Source organism: Fundulus heteroclitus, unplaced genomic scaffold (assembly GCF_011125445.2).
Source record: "Fundulus heteroclitus isolate FHET01 unplaced genomic scaffold, MU-UCD_Fhet_4.1 scaffold_85, whole genome shotgun sequence".
Lineage (NCBI taxonomy): Eukaryota > Metazoa > Chordata > Actinopteri > Cyprinodontiformes > Fundulidae > Fundulus > Fundulus heteroclitus.
This window is the reverse complement of record NW_023397307.1, coordinates 833,812-854,695: the sequence shown is the minus strand read 5'-3', so window position 1 is coordinate 854,695 and position 20,884 is coordinate 833,812. Positions and strand designations below refer to the sequence as shown.

The 20,884-nt window shown below is 42.6% G+C and overlaps 2 protein-coding genes across 2 annotated transcripts in view; one reads left to right on the top strand and one right to left on the bottom strand.

Moving 5' to 3' along the window:
* Positions 1-5,023, bottom strand: part of LOC105922105 (zinc finger, MYND-type containing 11) — a 47,000-nt gene extending 41,977 nt beyond the window's left edge. Inside the window, exon 1 of the mRNA XM_036134562.1 lies at positions 4,843-5,023. The gene's annotated coding sequence lies outside the window, so the exon portion shown is untranslated. The remainder of the gene's footprint in view (positions 1-4,842) is intronic.
* Positions 5,024-14,788: 9,765 nt separating this feature from the next.
* Positions 14,789-16,718, top strand: LOC118562285 (tripartite motif-containing protein 16-like). The gene has a single exon (XM_036134565.1). It carries the CDS (start codon positions 14,800-14,802, stop codon positions 16,456-16,458), a length of 1,659 nt encoding a protein of 552 aa, XP_035990458.1. The 5' UTR covers positions 14,789-14,799; the 3' UTR covers positions 16,459-16,718.
* The last annotated feature ends 4,166 nt before the right edge of the window (positions 16,719-20,884 follow it).

Here is a 20,884-nt window from a genome sequence, read left to right as displayed (position 1 = left end):
AGGTTATGTACCTTAACCGTGGCGGAGGGAGTTATGAACAGCTTCAAATGTTACTAAGTATTCACACGACATCTTCAAGCTTCTGCCAGAAAGCTCAACGTACAGCAGCACAAAGCATCCCTCCGAACGGCGGCTTCACCAGAACCACGACTAAAGGTCTGAGCCAGAATCCAGGGCTGATCTGAGTTAGGGGAGGGCGATATATCGAATATACTCGATGTATCTCAAGTTTCCCTGCGCGCCATAGTTAAAATGACTTTATCGCGACCATCGGGTGTGAATTTTCATGGCAAGGTTGAGCCAGCGACAGCGAGAACTATGGTGACAGCGTGTGTTTCAGGTAAATAAGAAAATGAGTCTGAAGAGAAACAGCACCAGGTCAATAATATGGCAGTGGTTTGGATTTCACAAGAAGGATGAACGAACAAAATGCGGCAATTTACAAAACATGCTGTAACACCGTTGCCACAAAATGTAACAGTAGCACAAATTTGTTCCACTTAAAACGTTATCCAGTGCAAAACGAAGACTCCTGTAAACTACGCGTGTCAACCCCCACATACACACTGAAGGGAACTTTAATTAAACCAGCCGTAAAACTGTTGAAACTGGCATTTTCATTTGCTAAACCCCATATGACAGAAAAAAAAAAAAAAAGAAAAAAAAAAAAAACTTTCCAAGCACCTAAAGAGCAATGGAAATATTTTTGAGATGCTCTGAATATGTAGCTGCGACTGATCAGTTTATTTTATAGTCACAATACAAGCTTCTGTTTTTGGGATAGCACATTTTTATTATACAAATTTTTATGTCTTTAGCACAAAAGAGCACCTTTTATTTCAGGTTTATTTTGTGTCAGATTTTTCCTTGGTGTTCCTTCTATGTGCAGCTGTGGTGGAAAAAAATGGCTATAAAACATTTAAATTAATTTTATTTTGCAATCAAATTTTCAAACAAAAGAGAAATTGACGCGTTAATTTGAGCTATACCAATGCAACTTTAGGCACTATTTGGCTAAAAACATTTGTTATTCAAGGTTATTTGAACATATCGTGATATATATCGTGTATCGCGATGCAGCCCAAAGATATCGTGATATTAGATTTTCTTCATATCGCCCACCCCTAATCTGAGTAGAGATGTCCTCATTTTAAATCAGTCAGATTTAAAGAAGCTTAAACAAAACAATAGTGACTAAAATATCGCCAAGTTAAGATGCGCCATACAAGCAGACTCCCAGAAACTCTGTGCTTTGATAAAATCAAAAAGGTGCTTTTACAAAGTGTTACTTTAATAGTAGCACACTAACGCAACCACACACTCCTTCTTCCCCTTTCTAAATGTTTTTTTTTTTAAAGAAAACCTACAAGTTTTAGTCATAATATAGGTGAATAAAAGCTAAGAACACCTTAGATTTAGATTCCAGTTTCCACCCCAAACCAAAAGACGTTTTAACAGCAATGCAGGGTTTTACATTCAAATCCTTTTTGAAACACTAAACTGTGATGTCCCACAGTAGACGGCCATTAAACCAAACGTATATGTTTTAAACGGCTTAAAAATAAAAACACAGTCTGTAAAGAGAAACCCTGGAGATTCTCTAAAAGGCTCCTAATAGAAGCTCTTTCCTGTGTCGCAGAGAGCTGACCCTATCCAACACGTTAAGAAATTCAAATCCAATTTCACGCAGCGCTCCTCTGAACCTGCCGTGAAACCAAAGACGTCACGTCCGTAAAGATCAGCCACAAGCTAAACGTTCAGAATGGTTAATAAAACGCTGCTGTAGGGTCGAAGCGCTGGGAGCTTAGAGGAGGAGGCAGAGGCAGATGTCGACGAGGGATTTAAATCTTCACACGCCGGCCATGGGAGCTACAAGCCGTGGTTTAGGGCAAGAAAAGAAACAACATGTGAGGTTAAGACCGAAAGAAGCTAACCTCTTTGGGATAAATACAGCAACATCGTTGCAATTAACACATTTCTGTTTGCACATTTTAATCTAAAAAGTCTTTAAAAAGGTCTTCTTGAGAGCTTCCAACACTGAAAACTTGTATATGCTGAAGAAATAGTTTTTAAGACAGTGACTCCAACAACAGAGGTGTCTAAGGTCTGGGTTGGGATCTACATATAGAGCAGAAAACTTCAATTAAATTTTATTTATATAGCTCCAATTCATGAAACACGTCATCTCAAGGCACTTTACAAAGTCAAATTCAATCAGATTATATATTTTGGTCAACAAATCTCCTCTCTACGGAAAGTCTCTCCAAGCAGCATTCACTCCTCCTGAAAGAGCGTAGAGCCACAGTGGACAGTCGTCTGCATTGTTGATGGCTTTGCAGCAATCCCTCATACTGAGCATGCATGAAGCGACAGTGGAGAGGAAAACTTCAATTCAATTTTATCTATTTAGCGCCAATTCATGAAACATGTCATCTCAAGGCACTTTCCAAAGTCAGATCCTCCAGATTGGTGAGAAAGGTTCCTCTCTAAGGAAACCCAGCAGGTTGCATCAAGTCTCTCCAAGCAGCATTCACTCCTCCTGAAAGAGCGTAGAGCCACAGTGGACAGTCGTCTGCATTGTTGATGGCTTTGCAGCAATCCCTCATACTGAGCATGCATGAAGCGACAGTGGAGAGGAAAACTCCCCTTTAACAGGGAGGAGAACCTCCAGCAGAACCAGAACCAGGCTCAGCGTGAACGCTCATCTGCCTCCACCCACTGGGGCTTAGAGAAGACAGAGCAGAGACACAGAAAGCACAGAAGCTCACATTGACCCAGGAGTACTTTCTATGTTAGAGAAGACAGAGCAGAGACACAGAAAGCTCAGAAGCTCACATTGACCTGGAGAGGTTTAAAAATCATCTCCAAAAATAAAACAAAAATAAACAAAGAAGATGGAGTTTATTGCTAATAGAACATTTTGACATAGATAACATTAAAATTAGTAACCACTGTGAATTTGAGTTGTGAGCGAAACATTTTTTTTGTCATGCACAAACTGTGGGTCAGCTGGTTTAAGTTTTCGCTGTTTAGTAAAGAGACAAAACGACGTCAACAGGCTGAGTTTTTACATCGCAGTGGGAGATGGGCACACTGAAATAAAAATAAAAAAACTCTTTTGTACCATAGCTGGTAACAGTTCAGCTGAGCGAGGGCAAAAAGTTAACGTGACGGAGTTAATCCAGCGCTTTTATTACGAGTCCAGGGCGATGCGTGTGAAGGATGATCTTCTTTTAACATGGGGCAGGATGGTGTCAAGCAAATCTGGATTTTCCGAACCAATTCCAGGGTTTTGCGAACTTCACAGAGAGCAAAACGACACTTAACAGCAGACGTCGACATAGATCGGCTGTAGCGTAAATGAAGTCTATTGACACAGAAGATCTGGGTCAAGAGGGTCGCACAAGTACAACAACGAACACATACTGTAACGTAATACACAAAGAGCTAAATTTAGGGCCAAGAAGCGCTTTGAATGAATAATTTAAGCAAATTTCATCTTGTTTTCAGCTAATAATAGACAACAACTGTAACAAGGCACCTGATAGCCACAGAGTCGCGTTAAAAGGACAGGAACTGAGCTAAAGGGAGTTCAACACTGGAAGGATGGACAGATTAATGATTAGATGAAAACCAGGATAGACACATGGGGCGGTGGATAGATGGATGAACTGATGGATTTACGGTTAATCAAAACATGATGGACAAACATGAACTTATTAATAGTCGTAAGGATGGATGGATAAACTGACACAGATTCATAGATGGATTTAACTTACTGAGGTTTCTGTTAGAGAATGAGAATGGAGTAATGCCTAAAACATACAGATATTTTCCATACTTTACTTTCTTTATCCATTTCTGTCCAGATCGGAACACCTCCACACATTTACCAACTTTTCTTTCTGGTCAGCGTAAATGACCAGACAATTGGATTTCATTTGGTCCAACAAAATGAGAAAGGAGCCCTAGGGTGGAAATGTGGACACGTTTTACGTCCTGGCACAGTTAAAACAAAAAAAAAAGAGGACTAATTATTGACACCATAGGGTTTAGTTACACGCTGTAATGATGTGCTGAACCGCCGCAGACCGACTGCCAGCTTTTAGGAGTGCAGCTCTACAGACACTTGGCACCACACTGACCATTAAACCCGCCAACAGCAAGATTGATGATGTTATTTACACCAAGCGGCGCTTTCTGGGACAGCAAACCTCGGTGGTTCGATTAAAAAAAAAAAAAACATAAAAAAAAAGGCGATATAAAAACCACACCGTAAACATTTGATCTCTATAACACTCCGCGGGCATCACTTGAAGCAATTGGCAACAAAGAGGCAGCTCCGGAGGCCATTAGAAGAGCTCTGTGTAGCAGCTGCTAGCCAACGAGCTAACGCCTGAAACGCGAAATGTCACGACAAATACATATTAATGACAACAGAAATGGTCTGTGTTGGATAAATGTTGTAGGATGACGCGAAATGCCATAAACCAATGTCACCGTTGAACGAGCAAGACTATTTTCGTAGCGAGTTATTAATTTTTTTTTGTTAGCCATGCTAGCTAACTGGTACGTAGCAAGCTTAGCCGTTCAAGCTAACAAACTTGTCAGCTAACGTTAATAAAACTACAGTCAGAGGAAACAGCGGGTCGTGTTTAAAGCATATATCAGGACTCATTTACTGTCACAAAGTACACTCAGCTAACCAGGTGCCAGCTTGTTTGGTTATAGAGGACCCCGTGTTCACAACCCTTATGCTAAGCTAACGGTGCTAGCGCCTGTAGCCGCTGTGTCTGGTTTGAGTCACTGAGCCATTTTCACCAGAATCATCCCCAAACTCACCTTCGGCGGCACCAACACACGGCGTAGCAGGAGAAAAGAACCCAAAAGATGGGACACCAGGCAGCTTACATCAGTATTTCGGCAGCACCAGGCTGAAGATGGTGCTTTTTTTTGTCCAGTTTGCCAGCGTACAGCAGCGCTGCTGGGACTGGGAGGTAAACACAGGCAGGCAGCCGCATGTGGGCTGGAGGGAGCCCTCTAGTGGTGGAACCCTGCAAACGCAAAAGGCCTCAGGTCTAATTACTGCAAGCGAACGAGCTCGGAAAAATAACCTCGGAATAGTTTTGCCATTAAAAGCAAAATATTCCCAAAAACATAAACACGATGCTTCAAATAATACGAAATAAAAGTCAATAAGTTGTTTTCTGCGTGCTTCTAGTTAGATTTTTTTTTTTGCATACCCTTAAACCCTGGACTTCTCCACATTCTGTTACTTTTCAACCATAAACTTCGGTGTTCTTCTACTATGCCTTCATATGATAGAACATCACACGGCAAAGCTCAATTATACAGCTGAGAGAATATGATGCACAGTCCTCCTCTTATTGGTTATTTATTTGTGTTTCCAAATATTACTGTTTTTTCTCATCGCTAAAAATTGTGCATAACTGTTCACTGTGTGTTTGCCACTGTCACACACAAATTTCCCCATTGAGGCACAATAAAGGAATTCTCATATTTTTATTCTTAAGTTAAAAAAAATAACAGTGGCGTATCCATTCAGTCATGCTGAGTGAATACTTAAATATATATATATATATATATATATATATATATATATATATATATATATATATATATATATATATATATATATATATTTTTTTTTTTTTATTATTATTATTATTTTTTGCTTGTTGCTGCACTTTCAGCTTTGCACATCTAGACGTTCCCACTAACAGGGTTTCTTCAAGGACTGCACCATATTTAACTCCATCAATCTTCCCACCATTCCTACTGTGCATTCTCTGATAATTTCTAAACCACTGTGTGTTGAGAATGACATTTTTGGAAATTTTATATTTGTGACTGTGCTTTTTATTGTATGTTTTTAATGTGGACCCCTGGAAGACTAGCTATTTGCCATGGCAACAGCTGATGGGGATCCTTAATAAAAATTTGAAAAAATTAAAATCAATTACTTGCGTTCCTGTCCTGTAGAAGGAAAGTATCCCCACATGTTGCTGCAATCAGCGTTATTTTTAGAGGGAATGATTAGTTTAGGGTGTTAGCTTTCGTCCATGTACAGCATCTTGCCTGCAGGCCAAAATGTCCTAATTTGGTCTCATGTAACCAGAGCACCTTTCTTTTTTCCCGGCATGTTTGCTGTGTCCTCGTGTCTCCCGGAGAACTGCAAATGGAGCATCATATTATATATATATTTTCAGCTATTCACTAGTCATTCTTTTCCCGGAGTTTCCATCTGCCTCTTGGTATTTCCTCAGATTAATACTCTGTTTTATCCTGCTTTTTGACAGGTTTGCACACACTGTGCATCATGCTTTCTGTTGGTAGATTCAACAGGGATTCATGACATAATTGAAGTTTGTAATATTGTCTTGTAACCTCATCCTGTTTTAGCATTGACCACATCATTAGTCGTGACCCGTGTGACTCAGGGAGTCTGAATGCAGAACTTACAGGATAATAAATAAATAAAACTAAGAGGAATTTTCTCAACACTCATTAAAATGCCATTTTGGAGCAGATTTATATGGCTAACCTTTTTTATTCATGTTGTTTTGATTTACTACAGTAGCATTAACGGTCAGAACTTCATCTTAACCTCCAAATGCAAATGTTTCCAGGATCCATGTTATGTGAAAACCCAATCTTCCTGTAGGTGTCAGCATGCCGTCACCGACAGACCTACGCAGTGAACCAGTGGAACCGGTAATAAAATCACACATTTAGCTGTTGATCATCCCATTTGGTGATAGAATTTAATTTACTGAACAAAAGAAACAAAACAAACTGAGCCATCCGTACACTCAGCTGGTCTTGAACAAAACTCTAGCTCTCCGATGTAGTAAAGCTAAAGTCCAGCTTGCTGTGGCTGAACGAACGTGGCCTGGATGATTCTTTGGATCAAAGTCAGGATTTCAGAGAACGGGCTAAATGTCAGTAAAGCTACTCTGTGATCAAGGTCCTGCTCTGGGGGAACCAGATCCTGGGGTGAAGGTCCAGATTTTGTACAAAAGCACAGAACTGCTTTGGAAACAATGGCGTAAATTTGTCACAACATGCAAATCCAAAATCAACCCCGGTTCTGCCTTAAATTCTTGCTCTGCTACTGCTGCAGGAATCAGGATCAGAATCAGCTTTGTTCACCAGGTTTGTGCTCACAAACAGGGAATCTGACTTTGGTTCCACTTTTTCTTCATCGAAGATTTTAAATATGACGATAAAAGAAGGGAAATAAAAATACAAGTGTGTTTTGTGAATATGCACACATGCAGTGTTTTTATAAAGAAGAAATGTTTTCACATTACCACAAAACCAGCAGAACGCTAACCAGAGAAAAACATGTCTTTAAATTAACAAATTTCTCTTACTGAAATAAAATGACACCGTTTATGTGTCCCCATCACAACACAATAACCTTTGACTTATGCAAAACTGTTCAAACTAGTGCCTGTACAATTACTAGATATTCCTCAACTAACCTTTTTGGTTTAATAATAAGATGTCCATTTGCTGTTCCAGCACTTTCAGTAAGTCTGACATTACCAGGAAGTGTTACAGTAGGTAAAAGGTCCATTTTGTTTTCTTTATCTGGTTCTGCACTGTTATCAGCATTTTGGTGGAGTCACTTTTTAATTGTCCATGTTCATTTGGAGTATAACTTTGACAGCATTAAAAACTTTCCGTTCCTTCTGTACAATTGTCCATCAGGTGTCCCTACAATGTAGGATCAGATTTTTCAGTGACTCCGGAGCTGGAGTCCGCGTTCCCTCTTGCCACATCCTCACTTTGCTTCCAACTTCAAGTTTCTGAAGTTCTTTTGATCCGTTAACAAAGTAATCCTTCTGTCTGTGTTGTCTTGACTGTAGCATTTGTGTCACTCCTTTGGAGACTTAGACAAACTTTATTGTCATTTTGTATGTACATTGTGCATGCAAAACGAGATACAACGAGATACAAAACGAGACTGTTTGAGGTTTAAACATCTGTGAAGGCATTGGGTGTTTGGTACTTGTTCGGTCCTCCATCAACAGCTGCGCTGGTGAGTTTCCAGTGGTGCCCTCTGTAGACTGAGCATATGGATCCTTTCCATCTGCTTTAGCCTTTTTTAACATGAGCTTAACAGTTTGCACTCCTCTCTAAGCCATTCCAATAGACTGGGCGTAATGTTTTGCCAAGGTCTCAATGGCAACTTTCTGCCAAGGTCTTTCTGGTATCAGGAATACCATGTCTGGCAAAATAGTGATTTCAGGTGAACAATAACAGTGGAACTTCCTGAGTCTGAGATCATCCATTCAACTTCAATAAACCTTGAGCAATAATCCACTATTAGTAAGTATTCCTGCCGGTCAAATGTGATCAGATCAATATCAACTTTCTGCCAAGTTCTTTCTGGTATACGGTTGGGATGTAGCAGCTTCTTTTGTTTGTCCTTTCTGATAATACTCATCATCACAACGGCTCACTAATGCTGCGTCACATTGTGACATTCCTGGTCAGAAAAGTAATCTCTCTTGCTTAGCGTCTGCTGCTTTTAATAAGTAGGGGACCTTCATGGATGAGTTTTGCCATGTCTGCCCTTAGAGCTGCTGGAATGATGAGTTTTTCTCCTTTAAATAGGATTCCATTAATCACTGACATCTCCTCTCTGAAGTTCCAGTACACTTCTTTCACTTGTTTCAGGCCATCCCATGGCTCAAGGACCGTCTCACTGACTTTAGTTCATGTTAAATAATTAGCTGTTTCTTGTCTGATCTGTTGAAGTTTTTCATTTGATTCTGGTAAATTGGACATCACCATATGCACCAGAGCTGGTGAGCCTGTTAATGGCAGGTTGGCTCTGGATAATGCATCTGGCATGTGCATCTCTTTTCCTGACATATACCGCACATTTACCTGGTACTTTTATAGTCTCATTAACAGTTAGTGCTCTCACTGGCTCAGGATGTGGGGACATGTTTGGAGAGAAGTTTGCAAGATAAGTGGCCATGCCTAAGAATCACTCCACGTCTTTCTTGCATTCTGATTTTGGCATATTGTTTACATCCTCGATTTTGCTCTGATCTGATTTTAACCATCTTTTGAGAAGATGTGACCCAAATATTGGAGTTTTCTTTGTTCAACTTGACATTTTCTGCTCTTGCTAAGTACAGTTCTTGTCCTAGGAACACACGCAGTTGGGAAACAGCCATATTCAATTATTTATTCCACAGTGCCACCTACCGGCCAAAACATGCATTACCTAAGACATAACTGCAAATCTGAATGATTTTAAAGCTAGATTGATGGTTTTAGAGATGAAATATTTAAATTATCAGTGTTTTTAATTCTGTCTGATGTAACATTTTACAGTTTTGTTTTTTTTAAATAGTCGTTGTGGATGCTATTTATATAAGATGCTTTCCATGTAATGTTTTGTAACAGTTTTTAATTTGTTTTTATTTTTTTGCCAGGTCTTCCTTGAAAAAGAGATTATCAATCTCGTGCAGAAAAGAAGCTCTGATGTGAAGCACAGTTTTTTCTAATCATTCTCCGAGAAGCACATTTGCAGATAAGACACTGATCTTGGACGAGGAGGTTTGGTTTCCAGTCCCGCCTCTAATTCCTCCCAAAGGTGTTCTATCAGACCTGTCAAGTTGCTCCACACCAAAGTTGCTCACCTGTCTTGGACACTCGGGTGAGGAGAACGTAATGTGAGGTTTTGCTGGGAACGTCTGGCAGAGTCCCCTGTGAGGCGGAGCTTTAACTCCCACCTCCGGGAGAACTTTAAACATGTCCCGATGGAGGCGGGGGACATTGAGTCTGAATGGACCGTGTTCCGCGCCTCTATTGTTGAGGCGGCTAGTCGGAGCTGTGGGCGCAAGATTGTCGGTGCATGTCGCGGCGGCAACCCTCGAACCCGCTGGTGGACACCAGCGGTGAGGGAAGCAGTCAAGCTTAAGGAGTCCTACCGGGCTTTATTGGCCTGTGGGACTCCGGAAGCAGCTGATGTGTACCGGCAGTCGAAGCGGCAGGCGGCTCGGCTGGTCGCCGAGGCAAAAACTCGGGTGTGGGAAGAGTTCGGAGAGGCCATGGAGAAAGACTCCCGTACGGCTTCGAAACAATTCTGGTCCACTATCCGGCGTCTCAGGAGGGGGAAGCAGTGCAGTACCAACACTGTTTATAGTGGGGGTGGTGTGCTCCTGACCTCGACTCGGGACGTCGTGTTTCGGTGGGCAGAATACTTCGAAGACCTCCTTAATCCCACCAACACGTCTTCCATTGCGGAAGCAGAGCCTGAGGACTCTGGGTCGGGTTCTCCCATCTCTGGTGCTGAGGTTGCCGAGGTTGTTAAAAAGCTCCTCGGTGGCAAGGCCCCGGGGGTGGATGAGATTCGCCCTGAGTACCTTAAGGCTCTGGATGTTGTGGGGTTGCGTTGGTTAACGCGGCTCTGCAGCATCGCTTGGACATCGGAAGCAGTTCTCCTGGATTGGCAGACTGGGGTGGTGGTCTCCCTATTTAAAAAGGGGGACCGGAGGATGTGTTCCAACTACAGAGGAATCATACTCTTAAGCCTCCCTGGTAAGGTCTATTCAGGGGTTCTGGAAAGGAGGGTCTGTCGGATAGTTGAATCTCGGATTCAGGAAGAGCAGTGTGGTTTTCGTCCTGGCCGTGGAACACTGGACCAGCTCTATACCCTCAGCAGGATTCTTGAGGGGGCATGGGAGTTTGCCCAACCAGTTTACATGTGTTTTGTGGATCTGGAGAAGGCATTCGACCGTGTCCCCCGGGGGATCCTGTGGGGGGTACTCTGGGAGTATGGAGTACCGGGCCCTTTAATAAGGGCTGTCAGGTCTCTGTACGACCGGTGTCAGAGTCTGGTCCGCATTGCCAGCAGTAAGTCGGACTCGTTTCCGGTGAGAGTTGGACTCCGCCAAGGTTGCCCTTTGTCACCGATTCTATTCATAACTTTTATGGACAGAATTTCTAGGCGCAGCCAAGGTGTCGATGGGATCCGTTTTGGTGGCCTTAGGATTGCGTCTCTGCTATTTGCGGATGACGTGGTCCTATTGGCTTCATCAGGGCGTGATCTACAGCTCTCACTGGAGCAGTCCGCAGCCGAGTGCGAAGCTGCCAGGATGAAAATCAGTGCCTCCAAATCCGAGACCATGGTCTTGAACCGGAAAAGGGTAGAGTGCCTTCTCTGGGTTGAGGAGGATGTGCTGCCCCTAGTGGAGGAGTTCAAGTATCTTGGGGTCTTGTTCACGAATGAGGGGAAGATGGAGCGGGGGATCGACAGGTGGATTGGTGTGGCGTCTGCTGTGAAGCGGGCGCCATACCGATCCGTTTTGGTGAAGAGAGAGCTGAGCCAAAAGGCGAAGCTCTCGATTTACCGGTCGATCTACGTTCCTACCCTCATCTATGGTCACGAACTTTGGGTCGTGACCGAAAGAACGAGACCCTGGACACAAGCGGCCGAAATGAGTTTTCTCCACAGTGTGTCTGGGCTCTCCCTTAGAGATAGGATGTGGAGCTCAGTCATCCGGGGAGGACTCAGAGTAGAGCCGCTGGTCCTCCACGGCGAGAGGAGCCATTTCAGGTGGCTTGGGCATCTGGTTAGGATGCCTCCTGGACACCTCCTTGGTGAGGTGTTCCAGACACGTCCCAGCGGGAGGAGGCCCAGGGGAAGACCCAGGACACGCTGGAGGGACTCCCGGCTGGCCTGGGAACGCCTTGGCCAGCTCCTGGGGCGCCAGGAGCTGGCCCAGGAGGCTGGAGAGAGGGACGTCTGGGCCTCCCTGCTGAAGCTGCTACCCCCCCCGACCCGACCCCGGATAAGAAGAAGACAACGGACGGATGGACGTGTTATGCCATAATATGCCATGATGAATAATTGATCTCAGATTGAATTCTGAACAGTGGAAGATTTCACAATGGAAGCCCACTCCTGCTGCAAAGGATAAGGACATGGGCGGAAGGACGGCCTCTCTCTCTCTGTCTCTCTTCTTCTCAGGATCTCTCTCAGCAGGAGGTCACCTGTGACCACTCCCTACAGATAAAAGCCACCGCACACCTCTGCTCACTCTCTTCTCCTGACTCCAACCTGCTGAGACACACTCCACAATCCGTCTATGCCAGCTTTGTTTTCTTTTCTCAGTGGACCCCTGACGGAGCTGGTTCCAGGCAACGCAGAGCTGAAAAGCCGGCACAGAAGCCACCTTCCTATGCCGAGGAGAAATCTGCTTAAATCAGACTCCAACGGAGTCAAAGACTGTCTCCAGGACACCAGGCCTCCGACCCGACCACATGGCATCAGAGCCAAGCGCTAGCCCGCTAGCACTAGCCAACAACTTCCTCCTTCAACGCTCCTTCTATGAATGGCCAAAACTGGACAGAACTGGCACGAGGCAGAGGTTTGGGCAGCGAGCTGAGGGTGAAGTTAAAAGGTTTATTGGGAAATGTTTGTAAACCATGGTGTTTAGAACAAAAGGGCTAACCGGTAGCTCGCGCTAGGCAAACTGCTATTAGCCTTGCTAACATCGGGTTTCAGACCTTTCAAAAGGAGTACGTTTTAAAGCATAAAGCGTAACTGTTCTGCACTGCCATCCTCCGATGGTGTTATGAGCCTTATTCCTGCATCAATATGGTATATTAATGCCGGTTTTCAAGGCAATTTTGGCATCTTTATGTTGTAACCTCTTAGCCACCGAGTTGCTACAGCGACCCCAGATGGCCGGAGGGAGAATCGCATTAACAAACTCGATCGCAAGGGTTTAAATGATTTTACAGGACAAACCGGTCCTCAGAATATTATTTCAACAAATAATGTTTTGTTTAACTTGGGCTTTGCATTGTGAATAGATTGAAATACATGGCAAATGTTTTAACTCCATTCCATGTTTTTGGAATCAGACCTTCAGTGAACCAGGATTCACTGAGTAATTCTGATTATGATCAACCACTTTTGTTTTGTCTTTTTGTTTGTTTTTGCATGTAAATAGTTCCTTAGCTTAGCTTCTTTTTATCTTCATTTTGCTTAGTAGTTTAGTTAAGTTCACTAGCCTAGTAGAGAGGATTTATTAATCGAAATATTGTGTTATTTCAGGTAAACAGCATTACATAGTGATAATCTCTGGATGTTAATTTTACTTCTGTTATTAAATTCTTGAACTTGAAAAGAAGTTGTCACTCCTTTATTCTATGTGTGTGCAGGTTTTGGTGTTAAAAGATCGCTAGTGCTCGAATTTGTCCCTTTCAACCACTGTCTTGATATCAGCTTAAGAGCCGATCATCACCAGACAATACTTAACAGACAGAGAGTTATTTATGAAACATTAAATAACTTTAAACAGTGTATAATTGCACAACAGACGCCAAACCTTAATTTTATTACTAATATTTTTATATCCTTATTGCTTATTGTTTTATGAGTGATCATTTGTATATTATGATTGCATATACTTTATGATTTTGTACAACATTTTGGTGTTGTTGGAGTTTAAAGTGCTTTATAAATAAAATCGGTATGGTTTGGTGTAATAAACTGAAGTACAGACAAAATAGTATAAAGCACTTCACTATATGCACGCGCGAAAGCAACAACAAAAAAACTCGTGTTAACGTCAAATACGTCAGGTTTTTTTTGGTTTTTTTTGGAATGTTGGCGAGGCACCTCGCCAAGAGAGCGCTGCGGGAAACCCTGCAGTCTAGCAGTGTCATGCTGTTTGGAATTATGAAGCCTTTTAGGATAGATAGGGTTTGAAGGTGATTTTTATTTGACAATAGCGTAATGCTGATGAGGTATTGTTCCATACAGTGGTCTCCTTAACTGACAGCAAAGTGGGTTAAAAATTTGATGGCAATTGAGATTTCTTCTGTGTTTTTCTAATGATGTGGTTGAACTTAAAATAACTCATTGATCATCTCAAGTTCTTCACCTCTCAGGAATAATAAAGCAGAAAAAATGGTTATTTGTTTCTATTTCATAAGACATATAATTTGAGAGTCAGATCTGGAAATAAATCATAACTTAATTAAGAACAGTCACAGCTATGTGGGATGTTTTTTTCTGGTATATAAATTATAGCATTTTGTGTGTGCCAGGGTTCAGTCCTCCCTGCTGCACCATGGACAGTTCCAGACCCTTCATTCATCCACTCTGCCCTGGTGTCCCTTCACATCCTCTGGCTCCTCTGGAGCCAGAGGATGTAGATGGTGTAGATGGCTTCAGCGCCAGCTTCTGCCATCTACACCATCCCTCCGCTGCTATCTGGTACAGACTTCTGGTTTCCATCTACATAACTTACAATCTTCAATAAAGACGCTGAAACAAGGCTCTGTGTGTGGCTGAATTCGGGCTCAGTAACCAGTTTCTGACAGTGTGAACATTTGGATATGGAACTAGTTAAGATAAGTATTTTTAAAGACTGTCCAAGTATGGAGCCCTGAAACTCTGGAAAGAAATCACTTTACAACCATTGAACTAAGAACAATGCTTTTTGGTTGATGTGTATGATTTAAAACACCAAATTGCATGATCAAAAATACTGAATTGGATTTGTTCTGCTGGCAGTATTTGATCCTGTTCTGAAAAGAGGTTTTCTTGTTTTGTTGGTGCAGCTAAACAGCAACTCCAGTTTTATTTTCATTTCTTTGGAGTGCTTAGGGCTTAAGATGGGTGTAACCAACATATGTAAATGTGGAAAAGTTGACAGACTACATTCCTCAGTACAAACACAAGGTTAGAAAGAGCTGGGTTTTTGAAACTCACAGTCACTGTGACCAAGAGGAGAAATGGAGCAGAACCAGCTGGACCGAGAAACCTTGTCCTGTTCGATCTGTCAGGATCTACTGAAGGATCCGGTGACTATTCCCTGTGGACACAGCTACTGTATGAAGTGTATTAACTTCTGGGATGAAGAGGATCAGAAAGGAATCCACAGCTGCCCTCAGTGCAGGGAGACCTTCACACCGAGGCCCGTTCTGAGTAAAAACACCATGTTAGCAGCTTTAGTGGAGCAGCTGAAGAAGACTGGACTCCAAGCTGCTCCTGCTGATCTCTGCTATGCTGGACCTGAAGATGTGGCCTGTGATTCCTGCTCTGGAAGAAAACTGAAAGCCATCAAGTCCTGTTTAGTCTGTCTGGCCTCTTTCTGTGAGAAACACCTTCAGCCTCATTATGATTCAGCTGCATTTAAGAAACACAAGCTGGTGGAGCCCTCCAAGAACCTCCAGGAGAACATCTGCTCTCGTCATGATGAGGTGATGAAGAGGTTCTGTTGTACTGATCAGAAGTGTATCTGTTATCTCTGTTCTGTGGATGAAAATAAAGGCCACGACACAGTGTCGGCTGCAGCAGAAAGGACTGAGAGGCAGAGAGAGCTGGAGGTGAGACGAGAAAACATCCAGCAGGGAATCCAGGACAGAGAGAAAGATGTGAAGCTGCTTCAACAGGAGCTGGAGGCCATCAAGCACTCTGCTGATAAAACAGTGGAGGACAGTGAGAAGATCTTCACTCAGCTGATCCGTCTCATCCAGAAAAGAAGCTCTGATGTGAAGCAGCAGATCAGATCCCAGCAGGAAACTGAAGGGAGTCGAGTCAAAGAGCTTCAGGAGAAGCTGGAGCAGGAGATCACTGAGCTGAAGAGGAAAGACGCTGAGCTGAAGCAGCTCTCAGACACAGAGGATCACAACCAGTTTCTCCACAACTACCCCTCACTGTCAGCACTCAGTGAATCTACACACTCATCCAGCATCAAGATCCGTCCTCTGAGCTACTTTGAGGATGTGACAGCAGCTGTGTCAGAGCTCAGAGATCAACTACAGGACATCCTGAGAGACGCATGGACAAACATCTCACTGAGACTCACTGAGGTGGATGTTTTACTGTCAGAACCAGAACCAAAGAGCAGAGCTGGATTCTTGAGATATTCATGTGAAATCACACTGGATCCAAACACAGCATACAGTCGTCTGTTACTATCAGAGGGGAACAGGAAGGTGACATTGATGGATCAACCTCAGTCTTATTCTAGTATTCCAGACAGATTTACTAAGTGCCATCAAGTCCTGAGTAGAGAGAGTCTGACTGGACGTTGTTACTGGGAGGTGGAGAGGATAGGGAAAGCTTCTGTAGCAGTCGCATACAAGAACATCAGCAGAGGAGTGAACTGGAAAGTAAGTGGACTTGGACGTTCTGACAAATCTTGGGGATTAGCATGTTCCCCAGACAGTTATCATTTTATTCACAACAGCATCTGGACCTCCATCTCAGGTCCTTGTTCCTCCAGAGTAGGAGTGTACCTGGATCACAGAGCAGGTATTCTGTCCTTCTACAGCGTCTCTGAAACCATGACTCTTCTCCACAGAGTCCAGACCACCTTCACTCAGCCGCTACATGCTGGGGTTTGGCTGGATTACAATTCTAGTGCTACGATTTGTAAACTCAAATAGACAAACAACAAAAGCAAAAACAGGATATTCACCTAAGTAAAACTTGTGAATGATGGATAACATACTGTTTTAATCTAATTAGATTCTGATATAAAATAGTGAACTGAACAGCGACCATCTTTTTGTTTTAACAAGTAAGATGCCATGTTGCTTTACCTCCCCCTAAGGGAACTATGCATTGTTACATGACAGAGTCCAGGAACTTTTTGCATTTAGAGGTTAAATAGATGAGCTTCTGACAACTGATACCGTTGACTTCTATGAAACTTCTTTGTTATCAGTTATATAGATTGAAAGTAGTTGAAATTTGTGTTTTAATCACTTTAAATAAAAATGAGTACATCTATACTTGTCTGTTTTCTTTCAATTTCATTTGAAAGCTTAAATTTGTGGATTGTAATGTCCAGTTGCTCCTCACATTATTTGGGAAAATCCTGAAAGGATGATGTAATATATGGCAAAGAAAGAAAAGCTGATCACATGCCCATAATGCCCATAATGCGCAGATTAGCAGAGAACCTGATTTACAAACTAAACATGGTGCTGCGTTTAAAGTTGTATGTCAGGAAAAAAATACAGAGCAAAATTTGGTCCCGGCACCCAGGCCAGAGAGCCCCCTGAGGATGGTGCCAACATGAACTGGACAGGACAGTCAACCAGAGCCCACCCCCCCCCCCTCAAAATAAATCTTGAATATTTATCACCCCCACTCCTTCCCCCTCCATGCCCTAGCCACCCCCCCCCCCATTCCTGGGAAGGGCAGAGTTGTCAGCCCCAGTCCCGACAAGTCGCCTGGGCCCACCAACAGCCACCAGCCAAGATCCCTGACCAGGTGGCTCGCACCTCCTCCAGGCCCCAGACTCCAGGCGGCAATCGGAAAACAGAGGTGTGAGAAAAACCTCCATCCTCCCTTCGCCTGCTCAAATGTTGTGTTGTTCTCGAGTGTGTAAATAACACAATCTCCAGCAATTTTAAGAGCCTCATTTCAGAAAATGTACTCACGTCAGTCAACTCTGCGGTCCCATTTGAGCCTTGATAGGTTTAGCATCCGCTTCAGTGAACACTAGAGCTCTCAACTCTCATGCAATTGTTATGAAATTACACCTGATTATGAAGATTATTATTAATTATAATTGGCAATTATAATTGAATAATATATTGTTCAAAATCAAAGGATAGTAACGAGACACCTGTGGGGCCCGTACAGCTGACGGCCCCCCCTTTTCGTCTCACCCGGTCGAGGATTTGGCACAGAGAGAAAAAAGGCAGTGAATTCAGAGGCAAAAACAACATTAAACATATATTTATAACAATTTGGAATTCCAAAGTGGGAGACACTTACACGTTTATCACAGCATCGGATACCTTAAGTTCTCTGCCTGTGTCTGAAGCCTGTCTCAAAACTTTCATGTTGTTCTCCCCCTTTTAAAACAGACAGTCCAAGCGGGGCTGGACCTGCTTGAGACATCCAGTCTTCTGAACACATCTGTTTCCTAACCTTTGACCTTTAAATATAATCTATCTCCTAGCTTGGTTCCTGGGAGTTTGACTGAAACAACATACACCCTCATGCAAACATTTTAACAGCGTTATCACTCACAGGACTGTCATATGGCCTCGGTGCATCCTGTTCCTGGTACGTGTCTCACTGAAGTTTGAATGCACCCTTTGTTTTCACACACATCCATTTCTTTAGGTTACTGGGTTAAAGTTAACATCTATATTACTTTAAGCTACACTATTATATATATGATTATATTTCCATAACAATAGCTATAACGAAAATTATTTAAAATAGTTGTGATCAAAGGCTATGAGCCTGTAATGATTAGCACTAAAAACAGTTTTTTTAATTAGCAGTTATGAACTTATTTATACCGGAAAAGTATACCTCACTTAAAATCAGTAGCAGAGGTAGTAGCTGTGTGTAACGACACAGAACCAGTGGTGCTTTGGTGGGCTGCTGTATCATCTTGTGCTTAAATTCAGGTGTGCATAATTAAGTTACATGTGATTTAGGAGCACACTTTTAAGGGTTGTAGTGCCATTGAGCCATGATAAGAAAATATAATCAGACTGGATTGGAAGCAACAGGAGTTTGGGACCCTCACAGGCACAAAGGACCTCCCTTCTCAGTAGGGTTCCATGCTTCCACAGGACTCTCTCAGACTACTTCTTTTTCCCTGGGGGCTCCCGAGGAGAAGGGGGCTAGCAAACCACCCCTGCAAGCCACAGGAGATCCAGTGTCTTCACTTCTTCTGCCTGGGACCTCTGGAGGAGAGGAGGTGGCTGGGCCACCATAGGGCCTCACCAGGCCAGAAAAACGCACAAGCCAGCACCTGGAAGAAATCCCTCTTCGCCCGGATGACATGACCGGGCAAATCAGAGTTAAGTCTGCTGTCTTAACTTCATCGTCAGGTGCAGGAGGAAAGAATCCCTCTATGCCAAAAACAGCTTTGTTTATTTCTCCTCAGCTGTTTCAGGAAAGGTGACTTGAAACATATTTTAGACTTGATCATCACTAAAGGTCTAAAGATTTCACAGGTCAATCTAACTGATGTTGCTCTATCTGACCACTTTTCTGTTACCTTTGAAAGCATAATTTCCAGTGACTCATTTAGCCAAAGGGACATCGTAAGAAAACGCACCTTTAAGGACAATGCCACAGAAAATTTTATTCAAGCTTACTCTGCTACTTTAACCTTGGGCTGCAACTCAGTAGATGAGCTAGTAGATAACTTTCATTCTAAAGTCTCAGACATCATTAACTGCATTGCTCCAATTAAAGTGAAAATTCTTTCCGGGAAGAAAAAATCTCTTTGGAGAAATGCTCCAGCAGTTAGTGGTGAAAAAAGGGAGTGTCGAAAAGCTGAACGCAGGTGGAGAAAGAACAGACTGCAGGTTCGCTATGACATTTATAAAGAGAGACTTTACAGATATAACTTACAACTGAAAAATGCAAGAGAATCTTTCTTTGCAATTATCAAACCACTGCTGAAAAAGAACAATTTAGACAAACTTCTACTCCAGAACTACAGGCCCATCTCAAACCTTCCCTTTATCAGTAAGATTATTGAAAAAGCTGTATTTCAACAATTAAACACCTTCTTAACAACGACCAGCCGATTTGACGTTTTCCAGTCAGGCTTCCATGCTCACCACAGTACAGAGACCGCCCTTATTCCTATATTTTAATCATGTAAAGCACTTTGCATTGTCTCTGTACTGAATTGTGCTATATAAATAAATTTGCCTTGCCTTGATACAGCGAGGATTGGCCTCCTTGCCCACTTCCCAAGCTGAGAGAAAACGGGAGCTGAAATCGTGACTCCTCCGGAGCATCGGTCGAGTCCTTCCCCCCGACCACATGTTTGCTGCTTCTAGGCTGCAGAGCTGCAGGCTAGCCCGCTGCTGAAAAGACCAAAAGTTTTCCCTGCTTTTCCGCTGCTTCCTTCTTTTCATGGCCACAGTGGACCGAATTTGCACGAGATACAGACAGGTCTGGTAGGATTGAGGTTGGGAGAGGTTACACGGTCATTTGGAAATGTTTGCGTAATGCGTGTACATGGTGTTTTAAACACACAGTCATAGCTCATTGCTAGCATTCTGTATCATGTCATTGCCAATGTGATTTGAGTGTGTTTTTATGGTTATAACAAACAATATCTCCAAAGGGGTTTCATACACTGATGGTACATTAATGTTTATGTTAACCAGCTCACTCATTATGGCTAAAAATAAAGCTGAAGTATTTAAAGTTAGCGGCGAAAGTACACTAGCCAAATGGCTATTAGCTTCTGGTAACTTCCGGTTCCACACGTCTCTTTCTCTTTTTAACAAAAGTAATACATGTCTACTTCAATATCTGGTGGGATAAAAATGAGATGGAGTTGTGACTCCACCGGCTCTTCCAGGGTCCAGTTAGTCCCGCCCCAAACAAGCCCCGCCCCCAAATTAGCATAATCTTACTCTTAACTTTTAATAAAAGTTGAAAGGGTCTGTTCTTAAGTTAGATCTGTAGTGAACCAGGATTCACTGATTTATTGCTGTGAATGCAGTAGGCATTCACAGTTCTTGAGATCCTCTTTCGCGTTTTTACTGTTTAAAGTTTGATTCGCTTCTTCTCCTACAGTTTTTGTCCGATTTCAACCATTCAACTTTTAAACTATTCAGCTTCTTCTGGAATCGATGGCTATATCTTTTTGTACTTTTAACTTTTCAACTTTTTAAAATATTCAGCTTTTTCTGCAAATTTTCAGCTTTTTTTCTCCCATAGGAAATGAATGTAATTCACTAAAATTCCACTCACTTCAGCTGCTTTTTGACAGCTCACTGCTTCAGCCTACTTTCAGCTAGAAACGCCATTCAACTTTTAAAATGTAGTGATATCTTTAAGCTATTATGGTATGCTTTTTCATCTCTTTTA

Bases quoted from the DNA above. Each gene is read 5' to 3' on its own strand.
- LOC118562285 (XM_036134565.1), top strand. From the start codon at position 14,800: ATGGAGCAGAACCAGCTGGACCGAGAAACCTTGTCCTGTTCGATCTGT.